Genomic DNA, 19,134 nt, shown 5'->3' on the forward strand with positions numbered 1-19,134 from the left:
GAAGGCAAATATTTGGACTGGTTGCAAAGCTTCAAACAGGCTTGATGGCTCTATCCGGACCCAACAGTAACAGTTGGGCAGCTGTCATCGCCCCATAGTATTGCAACTGACCCACTAAATTGTGCAGCTCTAGAGGGAAGCCATTAAGTCTACGGATCACACCCAAACACTAATGCAGAGACAACAAATCGGTCTCGGCGCAGTATTTTCTGAAGCACAATAAGTGCAACTCGTATCACATGCAGGTGGAGTGAGGACAAAGAAATACAACAATAAAAAAGATGAGTAAATGCAAACCAGTCCACTGCTTCTGGCCACAAAGTCCCTGCACACAAGACACTGCAGGGGAAATCCTTAAGGCCATGTTATATCTGTGCGGTGATAACCCAGGCGATAGAGTCAAAATCCAGCTGGGATTCCCTGGAGTAAGGTTCTTAACCTTGATAACCACAGTAAATATCCAGGGACAGCGATAAGCAGATAAAACCGTGTTAAAAGGGGAGTGGGAGTGTGTGTGTGTGTGTGTCTGTGTGTGTGTGTTTCGAACCTAAATCCAGCCATACAGTAAGCCGGCACTTCCTGAATGCAGTATCGCATGGCGTTCCCTATCTATGGATGTGTAGAAGGCATGCAGACGCAGGCGGTGATCAAGGGACACATTCAGAGGCTGGGCTCGGAGGCTCGCCTGACAAAGAGGAGCTTTCTTCCTCCGAGGACAGCGCCTTTCCACAGCGGAATCTCAGGTTACTCGGAGACCTAATCCTGCCGCCGATGCCCATGTGACCTGGAGCACAAGGCGCTTCCTCTCTAGGACAGGGACAGGGACAGGGCTTTGGACGAGGCGGGCTAGAACCCTCCACTGCTGGATGTCACTCTCAAATAGGCGCGCTGACTGTGTCTGGAGCCTGGAGCATCCTCCGTGATCAGTCTACTTGGCTGGTGTGTTATAAAACACTTTGGTCTGGCACTAAACCGGTGAGAAAAACTGAACTTGAGCTGATCTCTGACATTTGGGAATTTGTTCCTGTACAAACCAGTGCCAAAGTCTTAAGACTTTTTAAAAAACATACAGTGCAGAATCTAGATAAATGTGTTTTTTAATGCCTCACATTCTGAGTAAAAACAAAAGTAAAAGAACATCCAAAAGGTCACGTCAGAGTTAAATACCAGGCTTATGATGGCGAAACCAGAAAGTGTACACATGTGATCAAGTTTCAAGAGCACTAACATACCCTACTATTTTGACGTCTCCCAGCACGTCAGTGTACAATGGCCATGGCATGCTCCAGACAAGTCAAGTGTAAACTCTCTGCATGGAGGACAGCAAAGAGGGAATTGTTGCACAAAGGCCTCAGGCCTCCAGCCCAGGCACATGCCGGGACAAGACTGCCATGTTTACAACCACATTTCTCAACAAGACAAGAAGAAACACACAACGCACCACAGATGTGTTGCATCACTACTGAGGAGGAGGGCTGGACATGAAAGCCTCACTCACGGCTCTTCATTACACTCATCCTTCAAGAGCTGACTATGATCACTTCAGGTCCGTTCATATGAAAGGTGATGATGAACACCTCTCCACATGTTACCCACCTCGGATCATAGGCCACAGCCCAGACTACTGCCTCTTGCTCAAGCTGTAGCTTCATGTAGTCAGGGCAGTGAATGGCATTTTCCACAGCCCACCCCATACTTACTCACTTACTTCGTCATGACTACAACTTCCACGGCAATGCCATCCCCATCCCCCTCCAGCTCTCACTCAGCCCCCTGCCAGGTGGTCAGTAGGGCATCGGCCGCCTGCTGCAGGGCCGTGAGGTGACACCGGACACGTTGGAGGGCCTGCGTAAACACAGGCTGCTGATGGGCCCCGTGAGGGCCCCTAAAGGGCTTTGTTTTTCCCAGCCTGGCTGCTATCTGCTCTGATGATTGGATGTAATGACAGAGCGAGGTGTGAGCCTCTTCCTCCACACCCCTCACGCCTCCGCAGGGGTTTATGTGGACAACCAGCGCCTACACACCAAAAAGTGACAGTAGTAACAGCAGAGTGCTACAGTCACGGGCACTGCCTTGACCCTTTAATTAAGAGCAGCTATTGTATGTTAGACTGCCAACAGAAGAAAAGCTAAATAAACAAATCCATATCCCAGGATTGGGAAGTATAATGTTTATGTGTTTTACAACTTGCTGACTCTTAAACTTGGCCACTCCAAACACACAGGCAATAATAACAACAAAAACAACAGAAAACTTGACCGGCAGCCCTGTGGTATGTCGACACTGTATGCAGACATATAATCACTTGTTGAGCCAGGGGGCCTTTTGTTACATGAAGCTCTGCATTGTGAATGGCTGATAATACCCACATGATTCTGAGGCCCATTTCCTCATACCAGTGTTGTCTTCTCCCTCTCCACTGTCCTTGCTTAGGCCTGCTGCCATCCATGCGCGGCCCAGAGCAATGTCAACAACAACTCCAAAAATACTTTGCTGGCCATTCCAGACAAACACCCCATAAACACGTCTCCATGACGTGAACATTCCTGTAGTAAATATGATAAAGATGTGGCCTGAGACTTCAGACTCATGGGACTATTTTGGTTTGTAAGAATCTCCTCAGGCGTGCCACACATGAAGCTCCAAAACTCTAGAGACAATATTTGACTCCCAGAGCCATAACAGGGGCATCCATCCAATATAGAACCTAAACAGGCTTACAGGACCCCCTTAAAGAGGTGGTGTGTGCATCGCTTGCCTACTCCAGTGAGACGAGAAGCAATCAGTCTGGTAATTAATTTGGAAGGCACATCTTGACAACAGATCTCCTCAGCTTTCTTCATGCTTTGCAGAGCTACTAATATCTGAAAAACGTCACAGGAAATGACCACTTCTGCACCTCATGCTGTGAAGACGGTCACCGTGCATGTTTGTCCCTTGCGGTTGTCGATCACCATTAAAGTACAGATGTGACACTTTTTTTGGTAACAAAACATATGACATAATAAAAAGGTAAGACATTAGGCATTTCCTGAAATGAAAACAATAGCTCAACCCCAGGCTGACTGCAAGGCCTACAGGGCTGCCAAATCCAACAAATGTTTCTGCTTACCTTTATTGGCCGGGTAGAGAAGCAAACTTTCCGCCGCGGACTAGGGTCCTCTTCATCAGAGAGGCCGGGGGCTTCCTCGTACTCCTCATACGCTTCTTCCTCCTCCTGCTCTTCATCCTCATCCTCTTCCTCAAGCTGCTCCGCATCCTTATCATCCACAAAAGCTGCATTCTCAATCCCATAGACCACAGGTGAGCTCTTATCCGGGCTTCCCTTACTCACTGGTTCTTCGTGCTCACTTCCCCCCTCCTCCTCCTCCTCCTCCTCTTCCTCCTCTTCCTCATGATGATTAGCAGTGTTCCTTGCTGTCTCTGTCCCCTCTCTTGACTCCTCTCTCTCAGCATGTTGGATCTCTGCTCTGCTGCCCACCTCAGGCCCTTTGGTGGCCTCGGTCTCCTTTGGAGAGGGCAGGTCTTTCGGTGCTTCGGTCTGATTTTCCGTTGGTCCCGTCGCTTTAATCTCTTTTTGCGCTCTGGACTCGGTAAACACTCGGTCATCCAAGCACACCTCCTCGTTCTCATCGCTCTCCGACGACTCGTTCTGCACCACCACGAGTTCGGCGCGAACCACCGAAGCGCCTGCTGGGTCCAGCGTTGGCGCCTGGTCAGGCAACTTGTCCCTGGAAGGACTCCGTACCACATGCGCCTCAGTTTTTGCAGTGTCACTCTTGGCCCGGTTAGAATTGTACACGCTACTCCCATACGACCTCGGCTCCCTTGAGGGTGGGCTGGAAGCCTTGATCCCATCACTGGCTATGGATGGTTTGGAAATGCCCTCACCTGTTGAAGATCGCTTATAAGAACTATGGCCACTAGGGGATGTGGGCTCACTTGGACCACTTCTGGCTGAGACTGCTTTATTAATGGACCCTCCAGTAACTGAAGACGGGGTCTTGCATGACACATTGGTAACAGGAGATGTTGCTTTTTGACCTGCATCAGCAACTGGGGAAGTAGGCTTGTTAATGGCATCACCAACAGGAGAAGTGGGCTTGTTGGAGTGTTCCATTGCAGATGAAATGGGGGTCGAACACTGAAGTGGACTTCGAATTTTCACAGCGTTCTCTGCGCTTTTGCTAGATCCTCTCACAACTTCTTCACCATCACTATCAGCCATGAAGTTCTCCAGTCTCCTGGATATGGGGCCTGCATTTAATGACAGCCGGTGTGCCTGCTTTGCCTCTTCACCATCTTTCTTCTCCTCTGTTGGTGTCTTTGCCAGCGAAGTTGGACTGTTTTCAGATTTGCTGCTGGCATTGCTCTCAGCAGAGCCTGTTGATTTCCTGCCACTTTTGGGTTCATCAGAAATGCCACCCTGGGACAGTCGGCCAAACGTTTTACCTGGGGTTGTCCTTTCAGCAGATGGCTCTTTAAGGCCCCTTTCAAAAAGTTTCCTAGTCACCGAGAATTTCTCTGCCAAAGCCACTTTGTCGATCTCTTTTTCATCTTCCCCTTTGGGAGTTTTGTCAGAACTGTGAGATTCTGGACTTGTAGGGGTACTGCTTGTGCTGGTTTTAGGTGTGCTACTGCCTGCATATTTTGTTGGGGAGACTGGGGATGCGTCCGTTTTCAAAATACATTTGTTTGTCTCCGGGCTATCTTGTTGCTGACCATCCATCTGCAGGAAGATATTCTTGATTTTGTTAACTCTGTTACCGAAGGGCCTCCCCCTGGTGTCCTCCCGGGATTCGCTGGATCCATTTGCATATGATTTAGAGGCGCCGTCGGATTTCGAACCATCAAAGGAGCATTTAATTGCATGGAAGTCCGATTTATAGGCATTTCTGTGTGGGGAAGCACTTCGAAGACTCCTCTCCCCTTTGCTCTCCGCCTTCATCATTTTAAAGCTTGCAGGTTTGAAATGAATGAGTCCGAATGTGCACCGTTGCTCCCACTGGCGTCTTCTCTTCCTCTCTAATCATTCAGCGCCATGAATGTGGTTGGATAGCTTTGCGCATAGCCCAATTTCAAACGACAGTCAGTCAGACGGCAGTCATCTACAAAGAAAATATATAACAACGATGTTAACTTACCAATAATAAACTTTGACACAAGTCAGTCTGCCAACCACAGTAGTTTTTCACGTTTTCTAAACCACCACGATTCAGGCGACTCAACAAAGCAGATTTTACAAATCAGCTCATTGTGATAGAAAGAAAGTTAGCATGGTTCGAGTAACTGATTTTCAGTGTTTGAAAGTTGGACCTATCCCAACACTACTCACTGCCGCGCATAGCACATTATAGGCTACAGTAGCCTATTTCATTACTTAACTCACTATTCAAAGTGTATTGTTCTATCGTTCCGTCTGCGGGTGAGATACCTTTGTGTTTTCAAGGCTTAGTAGCCGATGTGTCTGAAGATCAAATCCCTCGGTAGACTTAAAAAAATCACAACCGCTTTAACATTTGTTTCTATATTACCAACACGGTGGATACAAAAGTTTCATTCAGTGAACCCACATGCGTAACTTGGTAGCCTCAAGTGTGTGCTCATAAGTTTTAGCGATGTAAACTAGCAGCAGCAACAACGGGGCAACTTGATAAAGATTACCTTTACTTCAGTTTCATTGTCGCTGTGAGCCGACTGAGTCCTTCCTACTCCATGAAAGTTATCCTTGCAAACTTGTCATTTCTTTACTGCCATCATCATCTTTCCAACGATTTCTCCTGGAGTCCAAACAAACTCAAGCACACACACACTCTCACACACACACACAAACCTGTCGTACCGCTGCGCGTAACCGCTCCTATCTGGCGCGCAACACGATCAGACAAGGTCGAGCACGCGCACACGAACACATTCCAGGGCTACTAACCCCAACCCCCTTCATGACTGCATGGCTGCGCCGCCACTCCAGAGAATCTGGAAATGGCGTGGGAAAGACTTCTCTTCCAGTGATTTAGGTTTGCAATCTTAAAGAAATCATTGGAACTCTATCGCATTGGAAACAATGTATGTTTAAGATTATTTTGGTTGTGTGCTGCATAGGCTACTCGATCGTGCCAGTGCATGCCACAATGCAAACTAGCCAACAGGTAGTTTCCATCATGGTTTTACATACAATTACATCAGTTTCATTGACTTTGCTTATTCATGTCATAGGTTATATCTGATGCAAACTCTGTCTTTACTTATGTTCTTAATATTCTGGTGGTGGAATATAGCCTATAACGTCACACACACACACACACACACACACACACACACACACACATCCTCTGAATTAAAACATAGGCATATTAAACCTAATTGCTTTAATATATATATATATATATATATATATATATATATATACTGTATATATATATCTCTTCATATCACACTTTATGTGTGTCTACTCAAACACATAGGGTGCCTCTCATGTAAAGTTTATACGTCCTCCCTTGCTCCTCGGGCCTCGATCCTCACTGATCTACATAAAGAAAGATAGACGAAGGGATAGACTATCGTTGTTAACGCCCCATCATTCTTTATGTAGATCAGTGAGGATCGAGGCCCGAGGAGCGAGGGAGGACGTATAAACTTTACATGAGAGGCACCTATATTGTCAGATTACATTCAACACAGGCATGATAATCCTGTGTGTAATGAAGAAGTGAATGCAAAAACTCTAGATTATGAAATTAATCCCTCACAGAATTGCATGATCCTGATCAAGCTTAGCCTGGTGGCTTTGATTGTACAAAGGCTTACATTTTATATGATTTATGGTGGCATCATTTCTTATTCTTTGTGACAACTTGACATCTCTGAGACGATTGCAGGATTTACTTTGGTTTTGGCTATGTGACTCTTATGGCACTGTTAAGTGTAATTTAGACATACGGGGTGGCATGCAGTTTTGTCCCTTCAGACCGCTACCGAGTTCTTACAGCAATGAGAAACCATAGCCTTTGTACAGCGCGATGGCGCCCAGATCTCTCTTTCAAAGTAACTAGGTCACAAAGCTCTGGAGCAATCAGGGGAAGATGCACACATCTCGGGCCATGTGGCGTGTTCCATTCAGAACTCTGCTGGCTTTAATTGTGAATGCGCCGGTGCTCTGGGCCAGTCCTAATGAGGCTGGAAAAACACAGAGAGCACATTGGATGCATCTGGGAGAGGGCCACCAGTATCAGCAGCGCACTGTAATATGGAGGTGATAGTTGACCACTTCCAGGAGCAATTGCTTATAGGTGCATCTTAATCATTTTAGATGCATCGTAATCATTATGGCACCAAATGTATAACTAACAAGTGTGATTGATCTGACTTACTGAGTTTTCATTCACCAGTTCAGGTACAGTTTTTAGGCATGTGAATGTACTTTTACAGTGTCATCATTTGAGCATTTGTGTGGATGAGTCTTTTGTAATCTCCCCTGAGAAATGTTCAGGGGGAGGGTGGAGAGTGCAAGGTGGCTTGTCTGTGCTTGAAGAGGTTTGTTCTGTAGGGAATAAGGGAGCAAATGTAACAGGTCAACTCTAGATTTTGAACCTGTTTTGCCTGCAGCTGGTGATGATGCTTGCAGCTTGACCTGTTACCCTTGTCTTCTTAAAATGATGAATACTGAGGCAGAAGCGTATAGCTTTAGAAAAATCCAGCCTAAAGTCTAAAGATCCTGCCAATATGTTTTGATAACACATCCTAGCTTGTCTGAGAGAAAGGAAAAACATAACACCACCTACCTGTTTCCCAGAGGAAATTTCACCCAAGCTAAAGGCCCCAACTGATGAAAAATTCATGTCTTCTCAGAGGATGAATTTGACTTGGCAGACAGAGCTCCCACAGATGGTGGTCTATTTCTCCCTCTTGTGTATGCCGTTTTTGTACATGCCCTGGGGACCACCCAATATCCATATTTAATTGTGACAAACATGAAAAATTAACCCACAGTGACACCAGTGAGTCTAGAGAGAGAGCGAGAAATCCGCTATCTTCAAGTGAGGGCAATTAGATAACCTTCTCCATATGTCTCTTAATTTGTTACTTTTACAGCACTGGCAGACAATTCCTTAGTACAGTAAAGTTCTCATCCTAACTGTGCCACATGGAGCGAGTCTGGCCCACACCCATCATATCTGGGCCAGATCAGGATCACATCTTTTACTGAGTCAGCCATTATCTGTTCCGGGCCTTGGAGGGAAGTAGAAGTGTTTCGTGATCTTATTTGCACCAAGTAGTTTGTTCCAGAGGCTTTTCCTGGACTTATCTGCCTAATTCAAATGTGAAGAGCTGTTATCTGCTGAGCCACATCTCATGCCGTTGTTTACAGTTGTGGTCCATAATGCCCTTGGCTCAGTAATGGTTGAACCGGTAGTTCTGCAATGGAGTGCAGTTTTAAGTACAGGTTACAATAGGTTGTGTTAGTTCACATATTTAAATTCTGTGGTTTTCTCAGAGAAAGTGCATAATTCCTTTCAGGAATTTTCTTTGATATTGTGTATGCGTGCGTCACAATAATGTTCACTGAGTCTGAAATGTCATGTGTGAAAGCAGGGGCAAGGCCTCTGACACACAGTAAACACTGACGTGAAGAGAGGGATTGCGATCCGTGCAGGACAAACATTCTCCAGCGCTTGTCAGCAGTTGGAATTGAAACAGTGAAGCTAGTGCCCAGGGTGTTTGTTTACGTGAGTTGAGTAGTGCAGGTTCATTGGATTATCACCTGGCAACCACAGCATGGTGCTGCAATGCAGGCACGTGAGCAACCGTTGAGCCATCTCCTCCCTCTCAGGAGGCATTGTCAGGCGCACTGTTCCCATAACAACCCCTCAACTATTCCCTCCCTCCCTCAGAGATGTTTGGCTCACAGCCACAGGGGTCAGGGGCTAGGGGCTATTCACCTCCGCTCTGCTGGAGTAGGTATGGTGTCTCCAACACAATATCCTGACCTGGCAGGCCACAGCTAGGAGAGACAGACAGGATGTGATCTGGGCTCATTACAGCCAGAACATTTTCTGTTATTTGCAATTTGGGTGGAATATTTCAAATAATATCACTGCATTGAATATACAATTGTTTGTCAAATACTATGAGGGAAAATGCAATGTCTCATAGTTGCCTCAACAGGTCTGTCTACTTTTAAATATCATGTCGTGTTCACATTTCCCCCACAAAGTTTAAACAATACATTGTCTTGTAAAAAAACACCTTTCATGAAATCCTTTAGTGTAGCATATAATCAGTATTTACCAACAACTATACTGTATGAGGAATAACATTCAACAGGCAGACTCTGAACAAGACTTATCCACAGCCAGTCATTGTGTGCATTTTTATAATGTGTGCAGTATAAGTGATGGAGTGGGTGAGTTAGGGGTGTGTGAGGCATTCGGCTGACTGAGCAGATCAGATTTCATGATGGCGAGGAGGAGAGCTGTAAATGTTTGCAGAATTTGGGAGTGGCATAGGGTGGCATGGATTAGAAGCTGCAGCTGGCAGCTGAGCCCATGTGTAGAATGTGTGATGTATGTTCAAGAACTGCCTGGCCAAGTATGGTCGTAGTTTCACCATCCCAAATCTAATATAACATTGCAAGAATGTACATTGTGAAACTGATAGTTGATCCACACATTCTTTCTGTTTTGGGCTAGAGACTCCAGATTAATCTAAGCAATGCCTACAGCTTCTTAAAGCTCAGCACTGCATCAACCTACTGAGATTAGCGATCATACAGCAGGGCTATGCCTAGGAGGTATTTTATATAACTTATATGTTGTATATGCTGCCACCTTCTGGTAAAAAATTGCACCGCTCAAACAGGAATTTGTATTAAAGTGTGCCAGTAGAGCACTCAAAGTTGATTTTGAGGTTGTGTGTCAAATATAGTACAATTTGAAATAGCTTATGTATATACAGTGTTATATAGAAGTATATATTATTGTAATTGGGGGGGGGGGGGGGGGGGGGGGGGCATCGCTGAATACAGCAATTATGAAGGCCCCCTGTTCAGAACTTCAAACTTGGTTACCTGTATCTGAATTATATGAAAACAGAGAGAAACAGAGAAGTCCCTTATGTTTTTTTTCAGTTTTTCAATAAAGTTGCAACTACACTATGGTCTGATAAGAGCAGATTAATTATGGTCTGTAGACAGACGCCAGGGAACTGAGACAGCCTGTAATCAATCCAGTTACTGTGTACTGGCTCTGACTGTGATTTCATTCCCTCTACAAATGGAGATCCAGCTAACTGATTGTAGCTCACATTAATGGAACTTTACGTGTGTGTGTCTGTCTGTCTGTCTGTCTGTGTGTGTGTGTGTGTGTGTGTGTGTGTGTGTGTGTGTGTGTGTGTGTGTGTGTGTGTGTGTGTGTGTGTGTGTGTGTGTGTGTATGTGTGTGTGTGTGTGTGTGTGAGAGACAGAGAGAGAGAGAGAAATGGAGAAAGAGTGTTGGCTTTGCATGCTGATATGCTGCAGTACTCAGTTGCTCTGGGGTGCTGAGTGGACATTTTGATTCTGTGACTCCACACATCTGCTCTCTACACCGTATCCATCTCTGCCCTCTGTGTGTGCCACAGTTGCAGTTTTATCCCCCGCAATCTGATAGGCCAGTGATCACAGGTACTTGGGGACTGTAATGGTGGTGTGTATCTTTGCTTTTGAGACTGCCGCCAGCCGCACAGCCACCCAGAGGTAGCATACCGTCTGCACTGCACATAGACTTCTTCAGAATCATCACAGCACCATCATTACGAGTATAGGGGTGGCTAAAGGCTACTCTGCACCAAAGACCACTGTTTTCACCGACAGTCACAACACCCCAGTTTATAGCATTCAAAATAGTCATGGGGTGTCCTTATGGTTGTTATGGCAACTGTACTGTACTATGGGTCTGCGCTGGCCCATTTTTTGTGAAAGTGTCTGTGGGGAATGGGGAAGACAGGAAACCATGTTGGGCATCAATACGCAAGTGCATGGCTACCTGCCTAATGGGACCTCTGAGTCCCTTACAATATGGACATTAAAGATGTAGCCTATGCCTATGTTTAGGCCTACTGATTTGTTACACTGAAATCTTAATATACTGCCACTGGAAAACTGCTCACCACTGACACCATCCTGAAGGGCATGCGAATTAATTAACCATCCACTTCAAGAGGTTCCAAACTTCATGACCATTTTTCTAGCCCGAACCCATTCCGTGCATACACTGGAAATCAAAAGAGCGAAATTATGCTGAACTCTCCGCTCATAGGCTGCGGCACAACAGAAGACTGAAGAAAAAAATATTGCATCTTTCCCACCCACTCAGCTGTCACAGTGGCGCCTGGTGCTTGATCCTCAATTCACACTGCGTTTATGCAGTCTCAGAGGGAATTCGCGACGTAGACTACAAATACAAAGTGAATTTGAGTTGATTTGTGGGCTGACTATTTGTACTGTAACCTACGTTGTGTTGTCAAACTCCTCCAACACACTTAAAATGCCCAAAGCAATTTAATCCAATAAACCCAATTTATTCAATTACTATTAGTGCGCTAGGCTACCGTACTCATTTAGTGGGCTAATATGAAAATAAATTGTAGCCTAGTGAATTAGTCCAGCCTACTGTATGTCATACTTGTGACTTGTGATCTAGTGATTCACAGAAAGCAATGCAAATGTGACGAAATACACTGTTTAATATTCTGTCGTTAATTTACGCATATTTGAACACCCGCCGAACAGGCTAGAACAATTGGTCGTTTTATATGTTATAGGCTGTGACCAGCATGGGAGGTGCACCTCTTGAAGCATGGGTCAGGTGACAACCATGTGTTGAAGTTCAATCTAAGAGAGGAGCAGCTCATTAACAAGTGATGCAAATCGTGCCTATAACTGTCGGTGTCCATGATCTCGCCAAAAATGGTAGCAGCGCATACTTCTACTCATTCTTCTGCCTCTGCAGAATGGATCGTTTGTCTGGATAAAAGGTAAGTTAGTAGCGTATACGATTTCTTTCCTTCGATTGAAAGTCAGTGGTCTTCTGCATCCTCTGCTTGCGACTTAAGTGTCTGATAATTTCTTTTGGCGATTTAAGTATTTTCTGCGTTGTGGAAAGCACCCCATCACACCTAGCGTCAGCATGATTTCGATGAAAAACTCGTAGTCTGTGTTGCCTTATTCAATCAGAGAGGATGATTTGTGGTTTGTGATGTGCGACTACGGTTGTATTATTTTAGGTAATTTGGCAGGACATAATTCGCTTCCCTCGGTGCAGCTACTGTTCCGTTATCAAAAAGCTAATTGCACCTACGAAACATAAGCGGTGGTCACAGTGTCTTTTCATTGCAATGGCATTGATGCTGGCTGGCATTTAAGAGGTGAAATAGCCTATACGGGACGTGAAAGGCGATACTAGATAAAGGGCGAATGTCACCTGGAGGAGAGAGACCGAAGCACAACCTCTATACCGCAGCCCAGTTCAGCGCAGTCACAGGCACAGGAGATTCCCCCATTTGTTTTCATAGAGAATCGCAGTGTCCCACCAAACACGAGGCGGTGCAGTTTCGTGAGGGGGTGAGTTTGGCATCCCGATCAGGTCGTCATCAGGCAGATTAGGTCTTTCTAACAACTCTGGCTTTGATTCCAAGGTATGTTTTCTCTATCCTGTCTGCCAACTGGGCATATCGGGGTGTTAGGGAAACAGACGGTGTGACTGCTGTAAAGAACTGAGATGCCAAACTAATAACCGAACAGTTGTGCATAAAAAGGACAGTTAAAACCAACCTAGCTGAGCGGATGTCCCAGCTTCCCAATTAGACATCTGCAGTTCATCACCTTAGAGATTAAACTGTTGGAAGATTTAGTGAATGTCAAAGTGAGGGGCCAACAGTGTTCCTCATAATGTATTAATGATACATACAGGGCTCCCACTGATGACTTAATGGACTCACAGAGCCATGCACATCAAGGATTAATGGGATCTTCTCCCTCTGGATCAATATCTTTGCACATATATTACCAGTCTTTGCATAGCCAAGCATTGGTGGACTGTCAGCGCACTGTGTTAATTGTGTGCTCATTTCAGAAGCAGTGCCACACTAAGTGATGTTAATTTGGGTGGCCAGTTGAATCACTCACTCACATACACATACACTCACTATAGTTTGTCAGCGCAGCCATCAATTGATTTTCCACAAAACCAGTTGTATCTACCGGACACTCATCCTGTGTGCTGTCGTAACAGGCAGTACTAGGCTACTCTCTATCCACTAAAGTGCATGGAGATTCTTCCTGCGTAACGCTTAAGAAAGCAAAACTGAATCACCGACAACTTGGATGACACAGGTGGGAGGCTTGTTGTTTGTTTTTGTTTTTTGACTTGCCAGTCCTGCTTTGGAGAGAGAGAAAGACAGAGAGAGAGAGAGAGAGAGAGATGTGATCTGTCTTAGAGATTAGGACCAAACTCTGAGATGAAGGGAGGCCAGCAGCTCTGGTTGTGGCTGCCCCTGCTGAAGGCCCTCTGGCCGGACACAGCCTCCAGGTTGTGGGCACAGGGCTCCGCTCTGAGCTGAGCTGTGGACGGTACTGCAGGGAGAGACGGTCCAGTGCTCCAGGAGAGCGCTGCCTCTGCAGTCCCCTCAGAGTACATGGGGGCAGAGAGAGAGAGAGAGAGAGAGAGAGAGAGAGAGAGAGGGAGGGAGGGAGGGAGGCAGGGCGTTGAGGGGACAGCTGACACAGTGGAGAGAGGGAGTGAAGGAGAGGAAAGGGAACAAGAGCGACTCACACAGTGAGGTGAAAGACTGAAGCAGGAGACTGTAATAGAGGAATACAGTGCTAGGGCAATGTTGACATGAGAGGGAGAAAGAAAGGTAGATTCATAGTTACACCAAGAGAGAGAGAGAGCTAGAGATACAGTAGGACTTTGAAGAGGCTGATCTGAGGAGAGGTTCAAAGTGCACTCTGACAGACTGCTTGAGCTCGAGAGCTTTGTGCCGCAGTCTCGACAGATGTGTTTACACAGTGTTCCATGTTTACCTAGCGCAGGATAAAAAGGTTGCTTCTGGAGGGACTTACCTGTAAATAATCAGACCTCGCCTCAGTAGGGAGAGGGGGCTTATGGCAGGGAACAAGCCCTGTGGCTGTTAAGCAGGCGATTTGTCATTACACATCATTTGGTCATATCTTATCTGATCCAGTGAGGTAAAAATAGGCTGGCAGCATGAAATATTAAGTACAACCTCTACCTGATGGGTAAGCCTCTCTAAAAATGAGGATATTGTGTTTCTATGCACAGCATCAAAGAATACTCGAGAATATATGCCCCAGGCTCAAAACAGAGTCTGTTATCTCCAAATGGATGTGCCTCTGTATGTATGCCCTGTAGATGCACTATTACAATAGTCAACAGTGTTCCTCTAGATCGTCTGCTTTCAATTTAGTCTGCTAATGTAGCTCAAGTGGATATATTCCCGTACCAGTCTGTCTGTTGTTCTGGGCCTGTTGTGTAACAGGTAATTACAGGCTGCTGCCCCTGTGCCACTATAGCACCCTGCAGCTCCAGGTAGCAAAAGCACCAGTCTATCACGTCAGCGTTACATCAGAACTTGTGGGCTCTTTGTTTAAGTAAGTCTTTATGGTGTATTGTAGAGCTGGTCTTGGATGAAATGAAGTATTTTGCTAGACAGTAATGGGATTCTTTGAGAGTGCATGTGAGATATTTCAGTGATGGAGAACAAGTGCAAGAATTCAAATGGATAAATGCTGAAACATGGTTGACATACGAGTGGTCGGGCTTTCCAGAAATATGTTGAAGTGGTGATAATGCTTCATATGCTCTGTATAGTGTAAGTAAGGTCAATTCAGGTGTGTGCAAAGCCTTATGTGTGATGCAAATTCTTGAGACAAGTGTAAGCAGGAAGTAGAAGATCTCAACAAAAAATGTATCAAAACAATCACCCACTGAATGCAAAGAAAAAACATGACAGACAAAGGAGAGTAAAGGCAGATAAGTGGAGCCCAGCTGCTTACCTTCAGCACATAGTTTGAGAACACAGACTTCATACTGTAGTGTGTTAGGCACTCTACTCATTTGTACTATCACTCTTTTATGCATTCACACATGTTCAAAAGAGAAAATCTGCTCTTATCAGTGTTGCTGGCCAGCCAACCCTGATTTGCTAGGTGTTGCTGTAGCAACCGAGCTTGCATCAAACAAGAGGACGGGATGAAAGGACACATTCCCATTCCCTCTGACTGTTATAAAGGACGGTTGGGTAAACAACTGATGCTGAAATACATGTGCTTGCTTTGTCCAGGCCAACCGAACGGTCAGGGGAGGATGTGGACATCATACTGGCCCGGCTGAAAAATGTGAAGGCCTTCGAGAGGTTCAACCCCAGGCTCCTACAGGAGATATGCCTGTGTGGATTTTATGAATGTCTGGAGAAAGGGATCACATGTAGGTTGTACATGAAGCTAGTTTCACTAAAAATGACAGGGACTGAACATTTTTATCAGACTGAAATAAATAACAAAATGTCTGTAGTTTATTTCCACATAGACTTTTCTGCTGTGTCAACACAACATTTCACCAAGAGCTGTCACCTCATTGTATATGGCTCTGGGCATGAGGCAGTTCCTCAGGGCTAAACTTTGCCTCTGTTTTCCCCAGTGTACAGACAGGGGGACATTGGGACCAGTTGGTATGCTGTTTTGTCTGGATCTCTGGATGTCAAAGTCTCAGAGACTGCCAATCACCAGGTACACGCCATCACTGTTAAGTGTACATTTTTACTGTAACTAATTTGTATATCCGTGCCTCTATAGCGAGATTATGCTCGTATAAAAATGTTTTAGCACATTTGAACAGTGACAAAGATATACATACTTTATTTGATATTTGGGATGATAATGGCACATATCCTTATAGCTGTACTCTATGAACTCAAAACTAGCTATCTGTTAAGTCTGCTCAACATTCACTGTTTTGACCTAGTAATACAAAACAGCTTTACCTAATGTGACTAGTCATGATTGATGTGTTACGCAATACAGATTTGCTCCTAAGCTCATTTGAAATGTGTGCTTGAAGAGCTTCCTGACAGTGATGTCTAACCTTGGAGACCACAGAGACCTTTTAGTGTTATTGGGACTATCTCCCACTCCCCTCCTGCTGCAGAGCACTGGGATTTGAGAGCCTTTAAGAGTCTTGTGTGTGTGTGTGTGTGTGTGTGTGTGTGTGTGTGTGTGTGTGTGTGTGTGTGTGGTGGGTGTGTGTGCGTGTGTGTGTGTATGTGTGTGTGTGTGTGTGTGTGTGTGTGTTGTTGTCTGTGTGTGTGTGTGTGTGTGTGTGTGTGTGTGTGTGTGTTTCAGTGTATGCATGTGTGCAAGTGTTAAATTGCTTTCCATATCGGGCAGTGGATGGAGCCACAACACTACAAGATCCACTCTCTTAGGCACATTTAAATTGAGTGAATGTAACCTGATTAAATTTGTCCTCAGCATCGTCCCCCTCCTCATCTTCGTCCTCCTTCTCCTCTCCTCTCCTCTCTGCCCTCAATTCTGCCCATTTCTCTGTCTCTGTTCCTCCCTCTGTCTCTCTCTCTCTCTTTCTCTCTCTCCCTCCTTCAAAGGATGCAGTCACAATCTGCACTCTGGGGATTGGCACAGCGTTTGGGGAGTCCATCTTGGATAACACCCCCCGGCACGCCACCATTGTGACGCGGGAAGTGAGCGAGCTGCTGCGCATCGAGCAGAGAGAGTTCAAGGCCCTGTGGGAGGTGAGGCCAGAGAACCAGAGACACGGGCAGGCCAGGCCACTCTGAGAGCACTCCCTGCCCTCTCTCTTGCTAGAGCCATGTGGACCGCTGGCTCAAGTGCTTACCACTCAGTGTATATTTGCTCGTTGGGTTGTGTGCGTTTATTTGGGCCAAGATGTAGGCCAAAGGTGTGTTCATTCCGACAGGACTTGTACTCGGTGCACCTTGAATGTGGTACTGGTTTACAGTCATGAAGATAGAACTTCATATAATTCCACACACAGTTTGCAAGCAGGTTGAGCTTAGGAACTTGCTCGTTTGCCTCGATATTAGATAAGCTTTAGTTAGACTGCACTTTGTCCATCTTTTGAATTAAGGCAGACTATATGGTGCAGATTAATTATATTGTTATGATTGTTATAGAGTATCCCTCAGTCTTGATAGCTAAGGTATTCAATAGTAGTTTTCAATTCATATTTTTTTTTAATGCAAAATGTAATGTTATTATATTGTTATAATATTATTTCCTAGTATACACCAGCAACGTCAAAAAATAATCAACACAGCATCAAGTGCAAAGGATGTGCACACAGCACTCTTTCTCTCACATCTCATACTAAAGTCTGTCACAGAGGTTTAAAGCAGAAGAACTTTGCAGTGAAATACGGTTCCATCCAGTAGAGTTGTTCAAAATGCATACTTAATCAGTTTTGTCCACTAGAGGGTAGTGTGACGTAAAAGAGAACTCTGAAGTTTCAGACATGTTGGTTGGTTGCTGAAACTGGCAGGTCTTCTGTGACTTATTCTCACATTTCCCATGGTTGTTTGTGCTTTTGGGTTTATTTTGGTTTGTTGTATAACTCTGGACTGTTTTGGATGCCAAGCAATAGAGTCCATCAGAACAACTCCGATACAGTGTGATCACTGTGATGCTCTCATCTAGATGTGGCCAATGATGTTATGTATTTTTAGATGACAAGCGTTTGCATGAGGAAAATGCAGATAAATATTTTCCTGGAAAACATCGAATGTGGTTACATAACATGACTAAGCCCTTTCCGCTGGCCAGAATTGTCATGTTACCGGGCGCTTTTCCATGGTATTGGGATGTTTACATGGACTAGGAAGCGCTGAATTGCAGATGAGGTTTGAGTTCATTTGGGGTCAAGTGGAATGGGAATATTCCGCCCGCCTGTACCAGGAAGGCACAGAATGGCCCAGGAGGTGACAGAGTGTCTGGAGAATCCTGCCGCCCTGATGGAGACAACATTGCGGTTTCCTGAGTGGGAGAATCTATTTCCTCTGGGATGTGGAGGTGGATGGTGTGTGTTTGTGTATGTGTGTGTGTGTGTGTGGGGGGGGGGGGGGGGGGGGGGGTTGCATTGGGCGAGTTGTGCTTAAGGTTTTGTATTAGGTATTAGTCCTGTATCCTCTCCCAGACAGGGAGGCTTATTGAATGTGTATGTGGCTCGTATGTTTGTGTGTGTGTTTGTATGTGGCTTGTGTGTTTGTGTGTGTGTTTGTATGTGGTTTGTGTGTGTGTGTGTGTTTGTATGTGGTTTGTGTTTTGCTTGTTGGTTGTGTGTACTGAGAGTGCAGCTTGGAATACCGCCTGCAACCAACAGACCATTACAGTTTTTTCCAATCGTTTACACACAATTTTGAAAACGGTGCTCTTTTTGTCTAAACACATCACACAATTAACCAAACACAACACCCAATCAGCAGAACATAACAGATTGTTAGCAAAATGAAATATTTCTGTCAAAACAATAAACACATTGATAAAACCTTATACTGTTCTCATATCACTAACACATTCTTTGAATGATTCCACACTGTCATTATGTTATACACACCAACACAATAAATTCAAAACACATCTGTAAAAACCCTCTTCCAATATATGGATCTTATTCAGACATATTGTTTGAGAGCATTAGGATAATTTAGATGACAAAAATATTTTGATGAACCCTCATCAAGCAATGCACAAAACTGATGCTGCAGACAATATTTCTTTCTTTAACTGCACCATATGTTCAGTTACAGTGACAAGTAAATCAACAGAAAATGGCAAAATTATAGTTCTTACTACTGTAAAGTGTAGAAAAATAAAAATTTGTACACAAATAAAAAGTACTGTACACTTACAGTCACTGAAGAAAAACTAAAGCAACAATACGAACAAGTTACAACAATACGTAATACTCTAATCATCTCTGTCTATCTGGATAGACCATAAGAGTTCATCCACATCACAGGCTATGGGTGCCTCTCATTTGGGCTTTTATACATCCTCCCTCGCTCCTCTGGCCTCGATCCTCACTGATCGACATAAAGAATGATGGG

At 44.9% G+C, this 19,134-nt stretch overlaps 2 protein-coding genes across 4 annotated transcripts in view; one reads left to right on the plus strand and one right to left on the minus strand.

Moving 5' to 3' along the window:
• ppp1r9ala (protein phosphatase 1 regulatory subunit 9A-like A) overlaps positions 1 to 5,839 on the minus strand; it is a 26,492-nt gene extending 20,653 nt beyond the window's left edge. For all 3 annotated transcript variants that reach the window (XM_062533824.1, XM_062533823.1, XM_062533822.1), the window contains exons 1-2: positions 5,665 to 5,839; positions 3,113 to 5,108 (exon numbers count right to left, since the gene is read on the minus strand). In XM_062533824.1, coding sequence (XP_062389808.1) covers positions 3,113 to 4,951 — 1,839 coding nt within the window. In that variant the 5' untranslated portion in view covers positions 4,952 to 5,108; positions 5,665 to 5,839. The remainder of the gene's footprint in view (positions 1 to 3,112; positions 5,109 to 5,664) is intronic.
• Positions 5,840 to 11,908: 6,069 nt separating this feature from the next.
• The window catches only part of rapgef4a (Rap guanine nucleotide exchange factor 4a), a 34,925-nt gene continuing 27,699 nt past the window's right edge, over positions 11,909 to 19,134 (plus strand). The window contains exons 1-4 of the mRNA XM_062533825.1: positions 11,909 to 12,012; positions 15,340 to 15,482; positions 15,696 to 15,784; positions 16,657 to 16,803. Coding sequence (XP_062389809.1) covers positions 11,930 to 12,012; positions 15,340 to 15,482; positions 15,696 to 15,784; positions 16,657 to 16,803 — 462 coding nt within the window. The 5' untranslated portion in view covers positions 11,909 to 11,929. The remainder of the gene's footprint in view (positions 12,013 to 15,339; positions 15,483 to 15,695; positions 15,785 to 16,656; positions 16,804 to 19,134) is intronic.

The sequence above is a fragment of the Sardina pilchardus genome, chromosome 4, assembly GCF_963854185.1.
Source record: "Sardina pilchardus chromosome 4, fSarPil1.1, whole genome shotgun sequence".
Classification (NCBI taxonomy): Eukaryota; Metazoa; Chordata; class Actinopteri; order Clupeiformes; family Clupeidae; genus Sardina; species Sardina pilchardus.